Source organism: Mizuhopecten yessoensis, unplaced genomic scaffold (genome assembly GCF_002113885.1).
Source record: "Mizuhopecten yessoensis strain PY_sf001 unplaced genomic scaffold, ASM211388v2 scaffold10545, whole genome shotgun sequence".
NCBI lineage: Eukaryota > Metazoa > Mollusca > Bivalvia > Pectinida > Pectinidae > Mizuhopecten > Mizuhopecten yessoensis.
This window is the reverse complement of record NW_018408600.1, coordinates 40,384-59,424: the sequence shown is the minus strand read 5'-3', so window position 1 is coordinate 59,424 and position 19,041 is coordinate 40,384. Positions and strand designations below refer to the sequence as shown.

General features: G+C 37.6%; 1 protein-coding gene across 2 annotated transcripts in view; it reads right to left on the bottom strand.

Annotated features, from left to right (window-relative positions):
- The window catches only part of LOC110461037, a 41,863-nt gene extending 27,791 nt beyond the window's left edge, over positions 1-14,072 (bottom strand). The window contains exon 1 of one of the 2 annotated variants that reach the window (XM_021514310.1): positions 13,957-14,072. Coding sequence is in view for 1 of the 2 variants with exons in the window: in XM_021514309.1 (XP_021369984.1) it covers positions 8,497-8,508 (12 nt within the window). In the remaining variant the exon portion in view is untranslated. Of the gene's footprint in view, positions 1-8,496; positions 8,692-13,956 lie in introns of those variants that run through there. The other variant, XM_021514309.1, reaches the window with a different exon arrangement.
- Positions 14,073-19,041: the final 4,969 nt, after the last annotated feature.

Sequence of the window (19,041 nt, the reverse complement as noted above, 5' to 3'; positions counted from 1 at the left end):
TTCGATATACACTGTATCACAGAGGAAACAAACAGAGAGATTGTTCAGTTTTCACTTTTCGATATACACTGTATCACAGAGGAAACAAACGGGGAGATTGTTCAGTTTTCACTTTTCGATATACACTGAATCACAGAGGAAACAAACGGGGAGATTGTTCAGTTTTCACTTTTCGATATACACTGCATCACAGAGGAAACAAACGGGGAGATTGTTCAGTGTTCACTGTTCAATATACACTGTATCACAGAGGAAACAAACAGAGAGATTGTTCAGTGTTCACTTTTCGATATACGCTGTATCTGTTCAGTGTTCACTTTTCGATATACACTGTATCTGTTCAGTTTTCACTTTTCGATATACGCTGTATCACAGAGGAAATAAACGAGTAAATTGGAGGAGGTGAAATTGTTCACTGATCGATAAACGCAGTATTCCAGAGGTAAAAACGGGAGGTTGTTCGCTAATCGATATATCGTAGAGGGAACCATCGGGATGACACCAATAGCTATCTACATGAATATACTGTACATATATATCAGTATTATTTAGGTCCCTGAGCATAATGACGTCACTAGATATCTACCAAAATATACTCAGTATAGATTATGAAGATATAGTTGGGATTACGCAAACCGATAACAGGGCGGAGTTCATAGTTTTATCAATGAAAATAATTACACAAACATTAGATAAGATAATTACTAAATATTTAAGCATGTTAAAATAGACACAGAAGTAGAACGTCTATTGCCCTCTCTCTCGGGGCCTCAATACACATTTTCAGAGTATCAAACATTATTTGACGAGTTGGGGTCCCTTTTTTGCAGGTAATGTTTTACTTGTATTTGATATGTTTCGGGAAAAGTCTCAATAATGCCAAGAAATTCCTGAAATTTCTTTGACTCTTTATCAATTTGCCACCTTCACAAATCTAATTAAACCATACCTTCTGGTATGTCAGAGCCAATACCACACAGTACTAGTCCTGCCAAGTCCGCTATTTACAAAGGAGGAGACCAATCAATCAATCAATCAATCAATAAATCAATCAATCATCTATGGACCTTACGAATACCATGCAGCAGACAAATTATGATACAACATGACAAAATATTCTTATTTAAGAAGTCACTGAAAGTAATAAGTTTCCAGGGGCTGGGTCAGACCTTTGAGCCAATCCTGGTAGCATATGTGTATCCAAATATTCATGCTCAGCATTAGATACATGGTTATACTATAAGGTGAGGATCACATCTGTTTCCATATAAGGACCCAGGGACTAAGTTCCTAAGGGTGGGGACAAACTCCCCAGCCAGTCCTGGTAGCATACAATAATGTATCAATATTACTAGTTTCTTAAGACCAGCAATTCTACATAATCATGATAATAGGTTGGGGATCTCGACGGATCTCGGCGAGCCTATTTCTGATACATGTAGCATGATTGTGTCCGTGACGTCTTTACATACACAACAATTGCATATATGTTTATAAGGTTGGGAAGTCAATTCTTTTAAGTGATAGCCCCTTTTTGTGAGCTCCTAAAGTGGAGGGGGCAACCCCTCCATTGGTACAATTTTAATCCCAACCACTTTCAACCAATTCTTTCAACCAAGCCAAATATGGATGATGACTAACATAAAGTTCCAGGGAAGAAGTTGTTTGAAGCAAGTGTTCTTTACGATACATGTTATGTACGTGCTTTTTAACGTTATATGTTCCTTTAACGATACATGCTCGTGACGCATGTTCTATAACGATACACGTTCAGTAATTGGCTAAAATGTATCTGTTAGCAGTATCACCTGTCGTTACATGTATATTGCACGTGCGAACAACCTGACGTCAATATACAGAAAATATTTACTCATAGCAACAAACCGTTGTTGTCAATACAAGCACTTCCGTATGTCATACTGCACGCGACATAGAACTCGCTGGGCGCGCTCTCTATCTTTCCACAGCAACCCAATCCATATCGCATTCAAACTATGAAATGTCATTCGTTTGAACTTGTATCAAAGGGGTTGTGCATTGGGGCACTATGTTTGGCTGACACAAACGAAATGCATTAATGTCAATATCAAGGATGGCACCCAGTTGGAAATTCAATAACTATCTCCTGCAATCCTAAAATGATTCGATATTGGGTAGGTGTGAATTAGACAAAAGTATGAGCATAGACAGCTTACACATGAACTACTTATCGGTAACGAGTCTACACTACAGACTGTATGATTTCATTGTGAAATTCGACAATACTGTAAAGTGTAAACATATATTTCATAATTTCGAGCTTATTAGAAACAATTATTTTATTTCTCTGAAAACTACTACATAACTACATAATCTTTGAGAAACGTATTGTCGATATGATTGGGATAACGATCTCAGAATGTTATCTCGTCCCATTACACTGTCAAGATTCACATTCACACCTATACCGTCAAATCGTAAAACTAGTGTAAGACCGTTTCATAAATTGTTATCATGGTATTTGTTACTTCACGTTACCCACATCACTGAACCTTACTTCACGTTACCAACATCACTTAACGTTACTTCACGTTACCAACATTACTGAACCTTACTTCACGTTACCAACATCACTCAACCTTACTTCACGTTACCAACATCACTTCACCTTACTTCACGTTACCAACATCACTTAACGTTACTTCACGTTACCCACATCACTGAACCTTACTTCCCGTTACCAACATCACTTAACGTTACTTCACGTTACCCACATCAATGGAACTTACGTCACGTTACCAACATCACTTTACGTTACTTCACGTTACCAACATCACTTCACGTTACTTCATGTTACCAACATCACTTAACGTTACTTCACGTTACCAACATAACTGAACCTTACTTCACGTTACCAACATCACTTCACCTTACTACACGTTACCAACATCACTTCACGTTACTTCACGTTACCAACATCACTTCACCTTACTTCACGTTACCAACATCACTAAACGTTACTTCACGTTACCAACATCACTTCACGTTACTTCATGTTACCAACATCACTTAACGTTACTTCACGTTACCAACATTACTGAACCTTACTTCACGTTACCAACATCACTTCACCTTACTTCACGTTACCAACATCACTTAACGTTACTTCACGTTACCCACATCAATGAAACTTACGTCACGTTACCAACATCACTTTACGTTACTTCACGTTACCAACATCACTTAACGTTACTTCACGTTACCAACATCACTTAACGTTACTTCACGTTACCAACATCACTTAACGTTACTTCACGTTACCAACATCACTTAACCTTACTTCACGTTACCAACATCACTGAACCTTACTTCACGTTACCAACATCACTGAACCTTACTTCACGTTACCAACATCACTCAACGTTACTTCACGTTACCAACATCACTCAACGTTACTTCACGTTACCAACATCACTTAACGTTACTTCACGTTACCAACATCACTTAACGTTACTTCACGTTACCAACATCACTGAACCTTACTTCACGTTACCAACATCACTGAACCTTACTTCACGTTACCAACATCACTTAACGTTACTTCACGTTACCAACATCACTTAACGTTACTTCACGTTACCAACATCACTTAACGTTACTTCACGTTACCAACATCACTGAACGTTACTTCACGTTACCAACATCACTTAACGTTACTTCACGTTACCAACATTACTGAACCTTACTTCACGTTACCAACATCACTTAACGTTACTTCACGTTACCAACATCACTCAACCTTACTTCACGTTACCAACATCACTTAACGTTACTTCACGTTACCCACATCAATGAACCTTACTTCACGTTACCAACATCACTTTACGTTACTTCACGTTACCAACATCACTTAACGTTACTTCACGTTACCAACATCACTTAACGTTACTTCACGTTACCAACATCACTTAACGTTACTTCACGTTACCAACATCACTTAACGTTACTTCACGTTACCAACATCACTTAACGTTACTTCACGTTACCAACATCACTTAACGTTACTTCACGTTACCAACATCACTTAACGTTACTTCACGTTACCAACATCACTTAACGTTACTTCACGTTACCAACATCACTTAACGTTACTTCACGTTACCAACATCACTTAACGTTACTTCACGTTACCAACATCACTTAACGTTACTTCACGTTACCAACATCACTCAACGTTACTTCACGTTACCAACATCACTCAACGTCACTTCACGTTACCAACATCACTTAACGTTACTTCACGTTACCAACATCACTGAACCTTACTTCACGTTACCAACATCACTGAACCTTACTTCACGTTACCAACATCACTCAACGTTACGTCACGTTACCAACATCACTGAACCTTACTTCACGTTACCCACATCACTGAACCTTACTTCACGTTACCAACATCACTCAACGTTACTTCACATCACCAACATCACTCAACGTTACTTCACGTTACCAACATCACTTAACGTTACTTCACGTTACCAACAACACTTAACGTTACTTCACGTTAACCACATCACTGAACCTTACTTCACGTTACCAACATCACTGAACCTTACTTCACGTTTCCAACATCACTCAATGTTACTTCACGTTACTAACATTGCTCAACACACAACGTAACTTCACGTTTCCAACATCACGTTACGTTACCTCACGTTACCCTCACTTCTCAACGTTACTTCACGTTACCCATATAACTAAACGTTACTTCACGTTACCTACATCACTTAACGTTACCCACATCGCTTAACTTTACCCACATCACTGAACCTTACGTCACGTTACCCACATCACTGAACCTTACTTCACCTTACCAACATCAATCAACGTTACTTCACGTTACCAACATCACTCAACGTTACTTCACGTTACCAACATCACTCAACGTTACTTCACGTTACTAACATCACTCAACGTTACTTCACGTTACTAACATTGCTCAACACACAACGTAACTTCACGTTACCGACATCACGTTACGTTACCTCACGTTACCCTCACTACTCAACGTTATTTCACGTTACCCAAATAACTCAACGTTACTTCACGTTACCTACATCACTTAACGTTACCCACATCACTTAACGTTATTTCATGGTACACACATAACTTAATGTTACCCACATTCACCTACCTTTATCACGTTATGTAATTCACGTTAACATCAATCAACGTTACTTCACGTTACCTTTATCACGTTAGTAATTCACGTTAACATCAATCAACGTTACTTCACGTTACTTTTATCACGTTACGTTTCTTCACGCTTTGTTACTTCATGTTACCCATCAACGTTATTTCACGCTACCCACATCACTGAAATGTTATCCACATTCACGTAATGTTAGCACACGTTAAGGTAATCACTAAGCGTTAGTTCACATTGCCTTTTTCATTCAACGTTACTTTGAATCTCGAAACTGTAATTGCTTGAAATGTTGAATATGTATTTTTTAATATTTAGATTTTAAAATGATTTGGTAAATATGATTCTTATCTGCAGCAATAAGTACATGAACAATCTTTGTAATTAAACATCAAACTTTTATCAACATATCCAATTGGTCCAATAATCACATGTGTCAAGTGTATCTATCTGATAACAGAATTCAATCACGTTCATACATTTAAAGTGGATACCTTATATATAGAGCTAGACATAATTACCCTGTATATACATGAACAACCTTTATGATTTAACACCGATAACTTATCAGCTGCTTCCAATGAGATCGTATCAAAGAAATAAAAATCTTTAAAGGCCGAACTAGCCATTTTAAATTTTGTAATTAAATCTTCTGTACTAGTCCTGGGTGAATATCTTGAACATATAATACATTGCTAGCACCCTATTAGATCCACACTGGTAAATAAATGTTTAATTTTCCCTCAAATAGCGCATCGATTTATTCAAGTAAACACTAGAAAAACACAATAACAGGCTGTAACAGATTTCAGTTTAAATCCAGAGGTTTAATTGTAGTATAAACGTAAGAGATAGGTGTGGAGGGGACTTTGACTGTGGCTATACAGCTACGTCCTAACGGGCCGGGGTCTGAACTGAAGACATTAACGTACGTCGTACAGTACATCAAAGGCTAATTAATTCAATTTTCAATTACAACGGCCATGAATGGTTAAGGTTCCTGCTTCCCTGTTTGAAATTAGATAATTTTCTCTTTGACTACCAAATCGGTATAGCATAATTTGCATTCTCTAGTAGTAATGTATAAAACGCTGGGCAAAATAAAGTTTCTTTATAGTGGAGCCTCTCTAGTCTGGACAGTTTACAATGACACCTCGTTATTACATTACAGAGGAGCCTCCCTAGTCTGGACAGTTTACAGTTACACCTCGTCATTACACTACAGAGGAGCCTCTCTAGTCTGGACAGTTTACAATGACACCTCGTTATTACATTACAGTGGAGCCTCTCTAGTCTGGACAGTTTACAATGAAACCTCGTTATTACATTACAGTGGAGCCTCTCTAGTCTGGACAGTTTACAGTTACACCTCGTTATTACATTACAGAGTAGCCTCCCTAGTCTGGACAGTTTACAGTTACACCTCGTTATTACATTACAGATGAGCCTCCCTAGTCTGGACAGTTTACAGTTACACCTCGTCATTACACGACAGAGGAGCCTCTCTAGTCTGGACAGTTTACAGTTACACCTCGTTATTACATTACAGTGGAGCCTCCCTAGTCTGAACAGTTTACAATGACACCTCGTTATTACATTACAGTGGAGCCTCTCTAGTCTGGACAGTTTACAATGAAACCTCGTTATTACATTACAGAGGAGCCTCCCTAGTCTGGACAGTTTACAATGACCCCTCGTTATTACATTACAGTGGAGCCTCTCTAGTCTGGACAGTTTACAATGAAACCTCGTTATTACATTACAGAGGAGCCTCTCTAGTCTGGACAGTTTACAATGACAACTCGTTATTTCGGACACATTACAGTGGAACCTCATTAGTAATAATATTTTAGTCTGAGCAATTCACAAAAGAATGTCGCTATTCCGGACACTTTACAATTGAAACTCGTGTATTTCATAGCAGAACCTCGTCGGACGCATTAGAGAGGAATCTCATTAGTCCGGACAGATTTATATGGCACTTCGTCAGTCCGAACACTTTACAGTGGAGGCTCGGCTAATTTGGGATGTACCTTAAAGATTACACCCATATTGATACGTCTCCTGAATAACAGACACGTTAGAATCTGGGAGTACGCTATCGCGTCATGAGAGGGTATTTCAGGATCGAAATTCGGAAGTCGTCAATAATTAAAAAAAAGTTAGATTACTAGAGTATAGCTATCTTTTGTAGTCATAAAGGATCCTGTATGCTGAGCTACATACATCACGCATTCATGATATTATATATATGTCAAAATCATGGGCGGGTCCACATTTAATGTTATGGTAAGGAAGAGTGGTGGTAATTAGGACTGTGAACATTTGCTTTATGAATAATGATATGGATGGCACACTGACAAAAGGATTTAATTATTTTCGTCATTATTTTTTCCTTTTATGCCTCACTTCTCCTTTACAGTATCGTGCACGTCATTGGTTTTCTGACGTTACCATCACAAATACCTGTATCAATGGTTTACAAGATACAAGAAGTTTTATTTACTATCGTATATGGCATAACATTGAATTTATTGTCGTATATGGCATAACATTGAATTTACTGTCGTATATGGCATAACATTGAATCATTTACGATGTTACCATAGCAATCTGTCATGTACTCTTGCTTCAATTAAGATCGTTTAAAATCAAGCGACAGTGTACGTTATATATGATAACTTGACATTGGCCATCCCCGAGTGTCCGACTGTAAAAGACAGACCGGGAACGAACAGGTTACTCCGGTGATATTACGTTAGTTGGAACATTTAAAAGGAAAGCCATTAGCATGTGTCCATGTTTCCTCGCGCGACAGAACCGATAATCTAGACAATTCCACAGCCTTTAGTTTAGTATAAATGACCGCTTCGTCAGTTTATTGTATACAGTTCCTGAATTACACTTCAAACACAGCGAATGAAAACTTTAAACTTAACGTTAAGAAGCTAAAAGGGTTTTAAATTGACAACATTGTATCTTGAGTGCATTTATAACAGACATTCTGTCTTATATAGATATTAACAGGTCGGTAAGATCTTACGAAAACAGTCCATATACGAAGAGTGCCATATATAAATATAAATCGCAATGGTATGTCAGTAGGACGTATAGGTTAAACCTCGTGTAACTCAAACAAACCTGGTGTCAAACACAATGTTACCATGACAATACTGTACCATTTCAAACAGATACAGAAAATAATCGGTAAGTATTAAAAATGACAGTTATCAAACATAAAACAGTACGTTAGAAAGGTTTAGATATAGAACCTCGGACTTAGATAGATAATTCTGTGATAGAAGTAGTACCTTGACGTCCATGGTTGTTCCGCAGTGAGGCTCCAATCAATGATCCTCTAAGCACGCTGGTTTCATTTCAAGTCTAATCTATAAGTTGAATTTCATGTTCGGATGAGAGAGTAAATCCTGTCTATATGAGTGTCAGTACGGGTACCCAGCGTGGTACCGAACATCTCCGGGCCACCTAGTGGTATATACAGTGTCGTATAGGATTCCTGCTCACCAGCTGTACATCCGATCACAAGACAATCAGGGTATGTGTCTCAAATAACAATCCGTGTCAGTCTACTTTCTTTTTAAACCGCAGTAATCTGATTCGGTATGAATACCCGACAAACAACCCAGGCCTACCCCACGACTACTCAGCAGGAGTGACGGACGGTTACCAAGCACCTCCCCAATACTCACTATCGATCCGCCCGCTGCCATAACGAATAAGGCCACTTACAAAATCATACATTGGCCATCGTCGGGAGCTGTATTTATTTTTCTCGTTATGTCGATTGAATCGATTGACATGATTAAAGAGTTGGTCAATTAAATCAATTAGTATCTGCCTCCATCTCAAGGTAATGTAATCAAGTCAGTTAATATCATACGTAATTAATGTGCTAGTCGTCAAGTGTGAGCTAATGGTGCGGGACCAAAATACATGTTTTATGCGAAGTGTAGGCAGACACGGAGTGAGCAGTCGGTCTGAGCCATCAGTCAACACAGCCCATCAATAGTATATACACACGGAACTATAGCCTGCTACAGCTATTCCATCAAATAAACGGCAAAATGATCGCTGGCCGTATTGGTTGAACCGGAAATAAACGAAGTAGAAGGTGTTACAAACCGGAAGTCACAAAATAAAGAACACTATATAGAAAGTATCGATACCAACAGAACACGCACGACAGTGGGAATAAAATAAACAAATACGGACAGTCTGAACATTAGAATATTGACAATCATTGAGATAAAATCCATTTCAGGGCTTCCATGATCAAATCACGAAGACATTTCGCTAAAAGTGTTGCTGTATACTATTCTGTTACACGATCTTAACTAACCCAATATAGTTGTAAATGTGTTCGTTTCTCTTGCTTCTTTAGAATTTGTGTGACTTCGAATCAGACAAATGAATTATTGAGTATCTCAAAAGATTATGATATCAGCACAGTATCATTATGATATGTGATTCTTAACCTAAACATTCGGATCGACTTGCGTCATTATGTTGTGTTAATCAATTTGATACGTTACTCAGAAACACGTGTGACAAAGGAAGACGATTTGCACTCGTGTTGGTCACAAATCTATTGCACCGAATCGCATAGCCAATGAAAAGCGAGTATATCCACTTCAAGCCATCACTCCCATCCCCATCCCCTCTCACTCCACCCAAACCATTGAACAATTCCTCGGTACACACTGTTTTATCGACACAAACATCAAACAATGAACAAATATGTTGAATTATGATATAATACACTTTCTTGAATGTTTAAGAGCAGACGTGGTATGCAAGCCCCATTAAACTGGTGTCAAACTTCACATTTAAGTAAATGTTAACGGTCCCGACAGTTTCTATTGGCAGACAACGACCTAAGACTTAACTAAGACATAAAGCCCAGACACAAAATATCAACAACGGCGTGCAGCCAGTTTGAGGGTGCACATACCGGCACAGACAACTTGAGGGTGCATTATTGATGGCTATAGACAGTGTGACATACCGGCACAGACAACTTGAGGGTGCATTATTGATGGCTTCAGATTGTGTGACATACCGGCACAGACAACTTGAGGGTGCATTATTGATGGCTATAGACTGTGTGACATACCGGCACAGACAACTTGAGGGTGCATTATTGATGGCTATAGACTGTGTGACATACCGGCACAGACAACTTGAGGGTGCATTATTGATGGCTTTAGACTGTGTGACATACCGGCACAGACAACTTGAGGGTGCATTATTGATGGCTTTAGACTGTGTGACATACCGGCACAGACAACTTGAGGGTGCATTATTGATGGCTTTAGACTGTGTGACATACCGGCACAGACAACTTGAGGGTGCATTATTGATGGCTTTAGACTGTGTGACATACCGGCACAGACAACTTGATAGTGTGTTCTGTCATACTATAGCAGAATAGCCGACTTTCTCCTTATAAAGGGCAGCAAATCAATGGCAATGACAGAATCGGTATATTTATGTCACTCCATAGATACATAATAAAACACAGGTATTGTTTTGTAGTTAGTGGGAAGCTCCGTGTTACAGTGTTACTGGCAGTCATGCAGGTCACTAGGACTAACACTTTGGAGTAGAAACGTGCAGCACAGAAGGCTCCATCTTAAAACACGTTGGAAAGTCTTCTATAAGAAGGACATTACTAACATAGGAAGTACAATACCTATGTCCTTGACAATAGTTCTTTAAGTTTTAGCTATATACTACATTCATTGCACTTCATACCACCCACAAGAAGTAAAAATACATTATAACTGCTGTCTAAGAGGAAGATTTGTTTTCATTTGGAAATGTCTTTTCTCAAAGCAAAATGTCTGTTTGTTCAAGGTGGCGTCATGAATCGGAACCGCTATCCATTTAAAAGTACTATGGGTAGGTAAAATAGTCCAACATAAACAAATGATTATAAACTTTACGCGTAAAAGTGCAAATGGAGCAGACAATGACAATCATTTTTAAAACCTGCTTCCCCAAAGATTCACAGATGATGGTATTCCTCCGCGCCAAACTTGTATTTGTTTACATTGTATCCTGGTGATCACTAAAAGTCGGGGAAATATATGGTATTTAGTCGAGGTTTTACGATTGGGGAAATATATGGTATTTAGTCGAGGTTTTACGATTGGGGAAATATATAAGGAAGAAGTTTATATGTGATAAACAGTTTATCATACAGTGCTTTTAGGGTTTGTCTCTCGATCAATTTTCTCATCTCTTGCTCGTGGATAAAATTTTGTGTCCACATGCTGTGTGCTTCTGATTTTATCATTATACTCGCGATGAGAAAAGTTGTTCTCACGACGATAATGATGTTCTTTCATTGATAGAATGAGACAAAATAGTGTTTTTAAGAGGTTCTACGATCATATTTGAATATTTTTTCTAGAAGAATAAGATTTTACATTTGTACTTTCAGTGGCTTCAAATGATTGGCAACTGCTCCTTCCGTCAAAATTGATTTTACTATGACAGGATAGAAAGATCTGTCCGTTATATTGTATATAACATTTGATAGTTACCCTTCCATTCGTAGGGTAAGTGCTCTTTCAATCAAATGGAAATAATCTATCTGTAATTAAACACTAACATACAATAGAGACTGCCGTCTGCGGGATCCGAACTTACGACCTCACAGTAGTTAGGCCGGCGAACTGCCAACTGTGTTTAATAACTTAACAAATACTCTGTAAAATTCATAATCTCAATAGTTTACAAACCAAGAGCTCACATTTTGGTCTAAAACTGACAAGTACGTACATTTATAATGTTTTTTTCGGGATTCTGGGATGATTTACAAACACTGGATAGCTGTGTCCTGTTTGATTTACAATACTTGAGTAGGTGTGGTACTGATTCCACTATCAGTGACACGTGTGTGATATAGGGGAAACTGAGTTGTACCTAACTACTGATGGTTATGTTTCTAGTCTGTCTTTGATAACTTACATATATATATATACTAAATCATATTATAAAAACAGGTTATTTCGTGTAAATGACAACGATATTGTTCCGTGTTTGTAAATGAAAGAATACAAAACATCTTCTCGTTAACGTGTAAACCCAGCAAGGTTGGTCATTTGTTGAAATATAAACCTATTGGGTCACACGAAATGTTAGAAGTTCTGGTAGAAATCTTTGATCAATCTTTAAGTACATGACTGATACTGAAACTTTACATAATGTCCAGGACACAAAACCTAGAACCGACACTACCACTTAAGGGAACCAGAAGCCAGAACCAAGAATGTTAAATAGTTGTGTACTTAAACATTACTCGAGGTGTTTCTTTACTCGTTAGCTAACAGATGATGTTTGAGACATTTTTTAAATCCCTTAACAAGGTATTGTCAACACATGGTAATATCCATCGTGACACTTGACAGATTGAAGTACTGTTTGGACACGTGTACAAAGCTAATAGAAAAAAAGTAAACCACAGCGTCAAATTGTAAGAACAACAACAACAATGATGTCTCCCGTCACCACATGTGACACCCGTCATGATGTTTTTCGTCACCAGATGTGGCTACTATCATGACGTATTCTGTCACTACATGTGGTACCCTTCATGTCGTCTGCCGTCACCACATGTGATACCCGTTATAATGTTTCCCTCTTCAACAAGCGATACCCGTCATGACGTCTTCCGTCACCACATGTGACACCCGTCATGATGTCTACTGTCACCACGTGTGACACCCATCAGGATATCTTCCGTCACCAAATGTTGAACCCGTCATGATGACTCTCGTCATCACATCCGTCATTTTGTCTCCCTTCACCACATATGACATGCGTCATGATGTCTCCTGTCACCAACACGTGGTTACCTTCATGACGTCTCCCGTCACCACATGTGGTACCCGTCAAATTGTCTCCCGTCACCACATGTGACACGCGTCATGATGTCTCCCGTCACCACATGTGACACGCGTCATGATGTCTCCCGTCATCACAAGTGAAACGCGTCATGATGTCTCCCGTCACCACATGTGACACGCGTCATGATGTCTCCCGTCACCACATGTGACACGCGTCATGATGTCTCCCGTCACCACATATGACACGCGTCATGACGTATTCTGTCACTACATGTGGTACCATTCATGGCGTCTGCCGTCACCACATGTGATACCCGTTATAATGTTTCCCTCTTCAACAAGCGATACCCGTCATGACGTCTTCCGTCACCACATGTAGCACCTGTCATTATGTATTTCGTAAACGCCAGGAAAGTATGTAGGTCATCAAGCCATCCCGAGCAGCCCTTAATTATGGTAGCCATATTCAAATATTGAAAATCAGTCCATAATGACGATTGAAAGCTTCTTTATTTCTAAGTCTATCAGGTAGAAAATAAACATATGTCTAAGTAATCAACTGGAAACCTTTTACTTTGAACTTAGTATTGAATTGTCTTTGAAAACTCTACGATGTCACGAAGCACTCCCAACGAAACGATGCATTTGAAACAATTTAGATTGAAGCAAAAACAAAATACAACAATTATTTGTTAAAATGCTGCAAAAGAAGTAAGAAATATGTGTAGGTTTTCTATCGGGTCCTCAGGAACATTGTACACCTTGTAAGTCCTAGCATCATCAGCCTGCAACACTCCAAGTGTGCGAAGGATTATCTTAGATGTACTTTTACCAAATTAACAGTAACGTTTCTATGATGTACTTCCTAGAGGCTACATATACCAGTTGTTTACTTACCTGTGTACTTCAGTGATGTAGATTTTCGGTCGACCTGACTCAGTAACATACTGAAACCCATCCACAACCTATCACACGGTGGTTTTGTTTGGTATATGAGATGTGTTTCAGTATCATGATAGAGTCTTAGTTACCTGGTGCCAGGCTAGTCGACGACATTGTTAGTTTACGGTCATTAGAGACAGCAACATAACAGACAGTGAAATCGTTCTGAATATACAATCATTTCCTTTATTGTTACAGTGAAACATAACCCCACACACATCTGTTTTAAAAGTCTCGTATTGTTCTAGTGGTATTGTATGGTGTACGGTATCTAGTTCGCTTACCAACACTAGGACACAAAATAAAAAGTAAACAATGACGTCTCATTAAAATTGATAGTGGGTGTGTCTATAACTGACTTAATATCAATATATGTTCCCGGTAAGTCCTCGTTATTGGAAGCGTGTTTAATTTGCAGTAGATAATAATCAATTTTTATTATAAAAAATAGTCAATAATAGCACAACAAAGTAATATTACCAAAAACCCACCATTTTGATTGTTTCAAAAATCTGGTATTTTATAGACGCTGTTAACAATAATAACGTTGTGTATCAAGAATGTGAACAAACAATTACAAGCAAAAAGTCGTTAAAATATTTCCTAGTCTAATTGGAAGTTGGCGCGAGATGTACATTTTTTCGTCTTTTTTCACTTGACACGAGTGCAACACGCACATTAACAGATTTCTGTAAGTTAATATCTCCGTTTTAAACTTTGTTTTGTGACACGAATAAATAACAGCCACAAAGTTCAGTAGACAGTGGGTACCTGCTCAACTGTCCTGTACCGCTTGTCTGCTGGTTCGTATACTTTCGCCGGATTAAAATACTTCGGAACTGAAGCTTACATGGTTGTAACATATGATGCCACGCGTTGGTCCCGAGCTTTGTATCGCCTAACAATACCTGGCCAAGTAACCCACACTGCTAATAATTACCCGGATCAATTAATACAGGTCGATATATATCAAATTCGCAGAACTCCGGGGTACTGAAGTTTGACATTCTGTGTACACGTTTACTTCTACTGATTTACATGTAACTTATTAACTATAACATCAGAGCCATTCCTATGGTATGTCCTGTTATATAAAGCTTATCCTATTGTATGTCCTGTTATATACAGCTAATCCTATTGTACGTCAAGTTATACACAGCTAATCCTATTGTATGTCCTGTTATATAAAGCTTATCCTATTGTATGTCCTGTTATATACAGCTAATCCTATTGTACGTCAAGTTATACACAGCTAATCCTATTGTATGTCCTGTTATATAAAGCTTATCCTATTGTATGTCCTGTTATATACAGCTAATCCTATTGTACGTCAAGTTATACACAGCTAATCCTATTGTATGTCCTGTTATATAAAGCTTATCCTATTGTATGTCCTGTTATATACAGCTAATCCTATTGTACGTCAAGTTATACACAGCTAATCCTATTGTATGTCCTGTTATATAAAGCTTATCCTATTGCATGTCCTGTTATATACAGCTAATCCTATTGTACGTCAAGTTATACACAGCTAATCCTATTGTATGTCATGTTATATACAGCTAATCCTATTGTATGTCATGTTATATACAGCTAATCCTATTGTATGTCATGTTATACACAGCTAATCCTATTGTATGTCATGTTATACACAGTTACTCGTATTGTATGTCATGTTATACACAGCTAATCCTATTGTATGTCATGTTATATACAGCTAATCCTATTGTACGTCAAGTTATACACAGCTTATCCTATTGTACGTCATGTTATACACAGCTAATCCTATTGTATGTCAAGTTATACACAGCTAATCCTATCTATTGTACGTCAAGTTATACACAGCTTAATTGTACGTCATGTTATACACAGCTAATCCTATTGTATGTCCTGTTATACACAGCTAATCTTATTGTACGTCCTGTTATATACAGCTAATCCTATTGTTCGTCATGTTATACACAGCTTATCCTATTGTACGTCATGTTATACACAGCTAATCTTATTGTACGTCCTGTTATACACAGCTAATCTTATTGTACGTCCTGTTATATACAGCTAATCCTATTGTATGTCCTGTTATACACAGCTAATCCTATTGTACGTCCTGTTATACACAGCTAATCCTATTGTATGTCCTGTTATACACAGCTAATCCTATTGTACGTCATGTTATACACAGCTTACCCTATTGTAGGTCATGATATACACAGCTAATCCTATTGTATGTCCTGTTATACACAGCTAATCCTATTGTACGTCATGTTATACACAGCTAATCCTATTGTATGTTATGTTATATACAGCTAATCCTATTGTATGTCCTGTTATACACAGCTAATCCTATTGTACGTCATGTTATACACAGCTAATCTTATTGTACGTCATGTTATATACAGCTAATCCTATTGTATGTCATGTTATACACAGCTTATCTTATTGTACGTCATGTTATACACAGTTACTCGTATTGTATGTCCTGTTATACACAGTTAATCATATTGCACATCATTTTATACACAGTTAATCCTATTGTACGTCCTGTTATATACAGCTAATCCTAGTGTATGTTCTGTTATATACAGCAAATCCTGTTGTATGTCCTGTTATACACAGTTAATCTTATTGTATGTCATGTTTTATACTGCAAATCCTATTGTATGTTATGTTATACACAGCTAATCCTATTGTATGTCATGTTTTATACTGCAAATCCTATTGTACGTCCTGTTATATACAGCTAATCCTATTGTTTGTCCTGTTATACACAGTTAATCATATTGTACGTCCTGTTATACACGTTTAATCCTATTGTACGAAATGTTATACACAGTTAATCCTATTGTACGTCATGTTATACACAGCTAATCCTATTGTAGGACCTGTTATATACAGCTAATCCTATTGTTTGTCCTGTTATACACAGCTAATCCTATTGTTTGTCCTGTTATACACAGTTAATCATATTGTACGTCATGTTATACACAGTTAATCCTATTGTATGTCATGTTATATACAGTTAATCCTATTGTATGTCATGTTATACACAGCTAATCTTATTGTACGTCCTGTTATATACAGCTAATGCTATTGTACGTCCTGTTATATACAGCTTATCATATTGTATGTCCTGTTACACACGGTTAATCCTATTGTAGGACCTGTATAATACAGCTAGTCCTATTGTATTTCCTGCTATACACAGCTAATCCTGTTGTACTTCATGTTATACACAGCTAATCCTATTGTACGTCCTCTTATATACAGCTTATCATATTGTATGTCCTGTTACACACGGTTAATCCTATTGTAGGACCTGCTATATACAACTAGCCCTATTGTATGTCCTGTTATATACAGCTCATCCTATTGTATGTCCTGTTACACACAGCTAATACTATTGTAGGACCTGTTATATACAGCTAACCCTATTGTAGGACCTGTTATATACAGTTAATCCTATTGTATGTCCTGTTACACACAGCTAACCCTATTGTAGGACCTGTTATATACAGTTAATCCTATTGTAGGACCTGTTATATACAGCTAACCCTATTGTGTGTCCTGTTATACACAGCTAATCCTATTGTATGTCCTGTTGTATACAGCTAATCCTATTGTTTGTCCTGTTATATACAGTTAATCCTATTGTATGTCCTGTTACACACAGATAACCCTATTGTATGTCCTGTTGTATACAGTTAATCCTATTGTAGGACCTGTTATATACAGCTAACCCTATTGTGTGTCCTGGTATACACAGCTAATCCTATTGTATGTCCTGTTGTATACAGCTAATCCTATTGTAGGACCTGTTATATACAGCTAACCCTATTGTGTGTCCTGGTATACACAGCTAATCCTATTGTATGTCCAGTTATATACAGCTAATCCTATTGTACGTCAAGTTATACACAGCTAATTCTATTGTATGTCCTGTTGTATACAGCTAATCCTATTGTAGGACCTGTTATATACAGCTAATCCTATTGCTTGTCCTGTTATACACAGCTAATCCTATTGTATGTTATGTTATATACAGCTAATCCTATTGTATGTCCTGTTATATACAGCTAATCCTATTGTATGTCCTGTTGTATACAGTTAATCCTATTGTAGGACCTGTTATATACAGCTAACCCTATTGTGTGCCCTGTTATACACAGCTAATCCTATTGTACTTCATGTTATACACAGTTAATCCTATTGTACGGCATGTTATACACAGCTAATCCTATTGTAGGACCTGTTATATACAGCTAACCCTATTGTGTGTCCTGGTATACACAGCTAATCCTATTGTATGTCCTGTTATATACAGCTAATCCTATTGTACGTTCTGTTATAAACAGCTTATCCTGTTATGTTATATACAGCTAATCCTATTGTACGTCAAGTTATTCACAGCTAATCCTATTGTACGTCAAGTTATACACAGCTAATCCTATTGTTCGTCATGTTATACACAGCTTATCCTATTGTATGTTATGTTATATACAGCTAATCCTATTGTACGTTCTGTTATAAACAGCTTATCCTGTTATGTTATATACAGCTAATCCTATTGTATGTCCTGTTGTATACAGCTAATCCTATTGTAGGACCTGTTATATACAGCTAACCCTATTGTGTGTCCTGTTATACACAGCTAATCCTATTGTTTGTCCTGTTATATACAGTTAATCCTATTGTAGGACCTGTTATATACAGCTAACCCTATTGTGTGTCCTGGTATACACAGCTAATCCTATTGTATGTCCTGTTATATACAGCTAATCCTATTGTACGTCAAGTTATACACAGCTAATCCTATTGTACGTCAAGTTATACACAGCTAATCCTATTGTATGTACACAGCTAATCCTATTGTATGTCCTGTATATAAAGCTAATCCTTGTGTATGTCCTGTTATATACAGTTAATCATATTGCACGTCATGTAATACACAGCTAATCATATTGAATGTCCTGTTATATACAGCTAATCCTATTGTACGTCCTGTTATATACAGCTAATCCTAGTGTATGTTCTGTTATATAC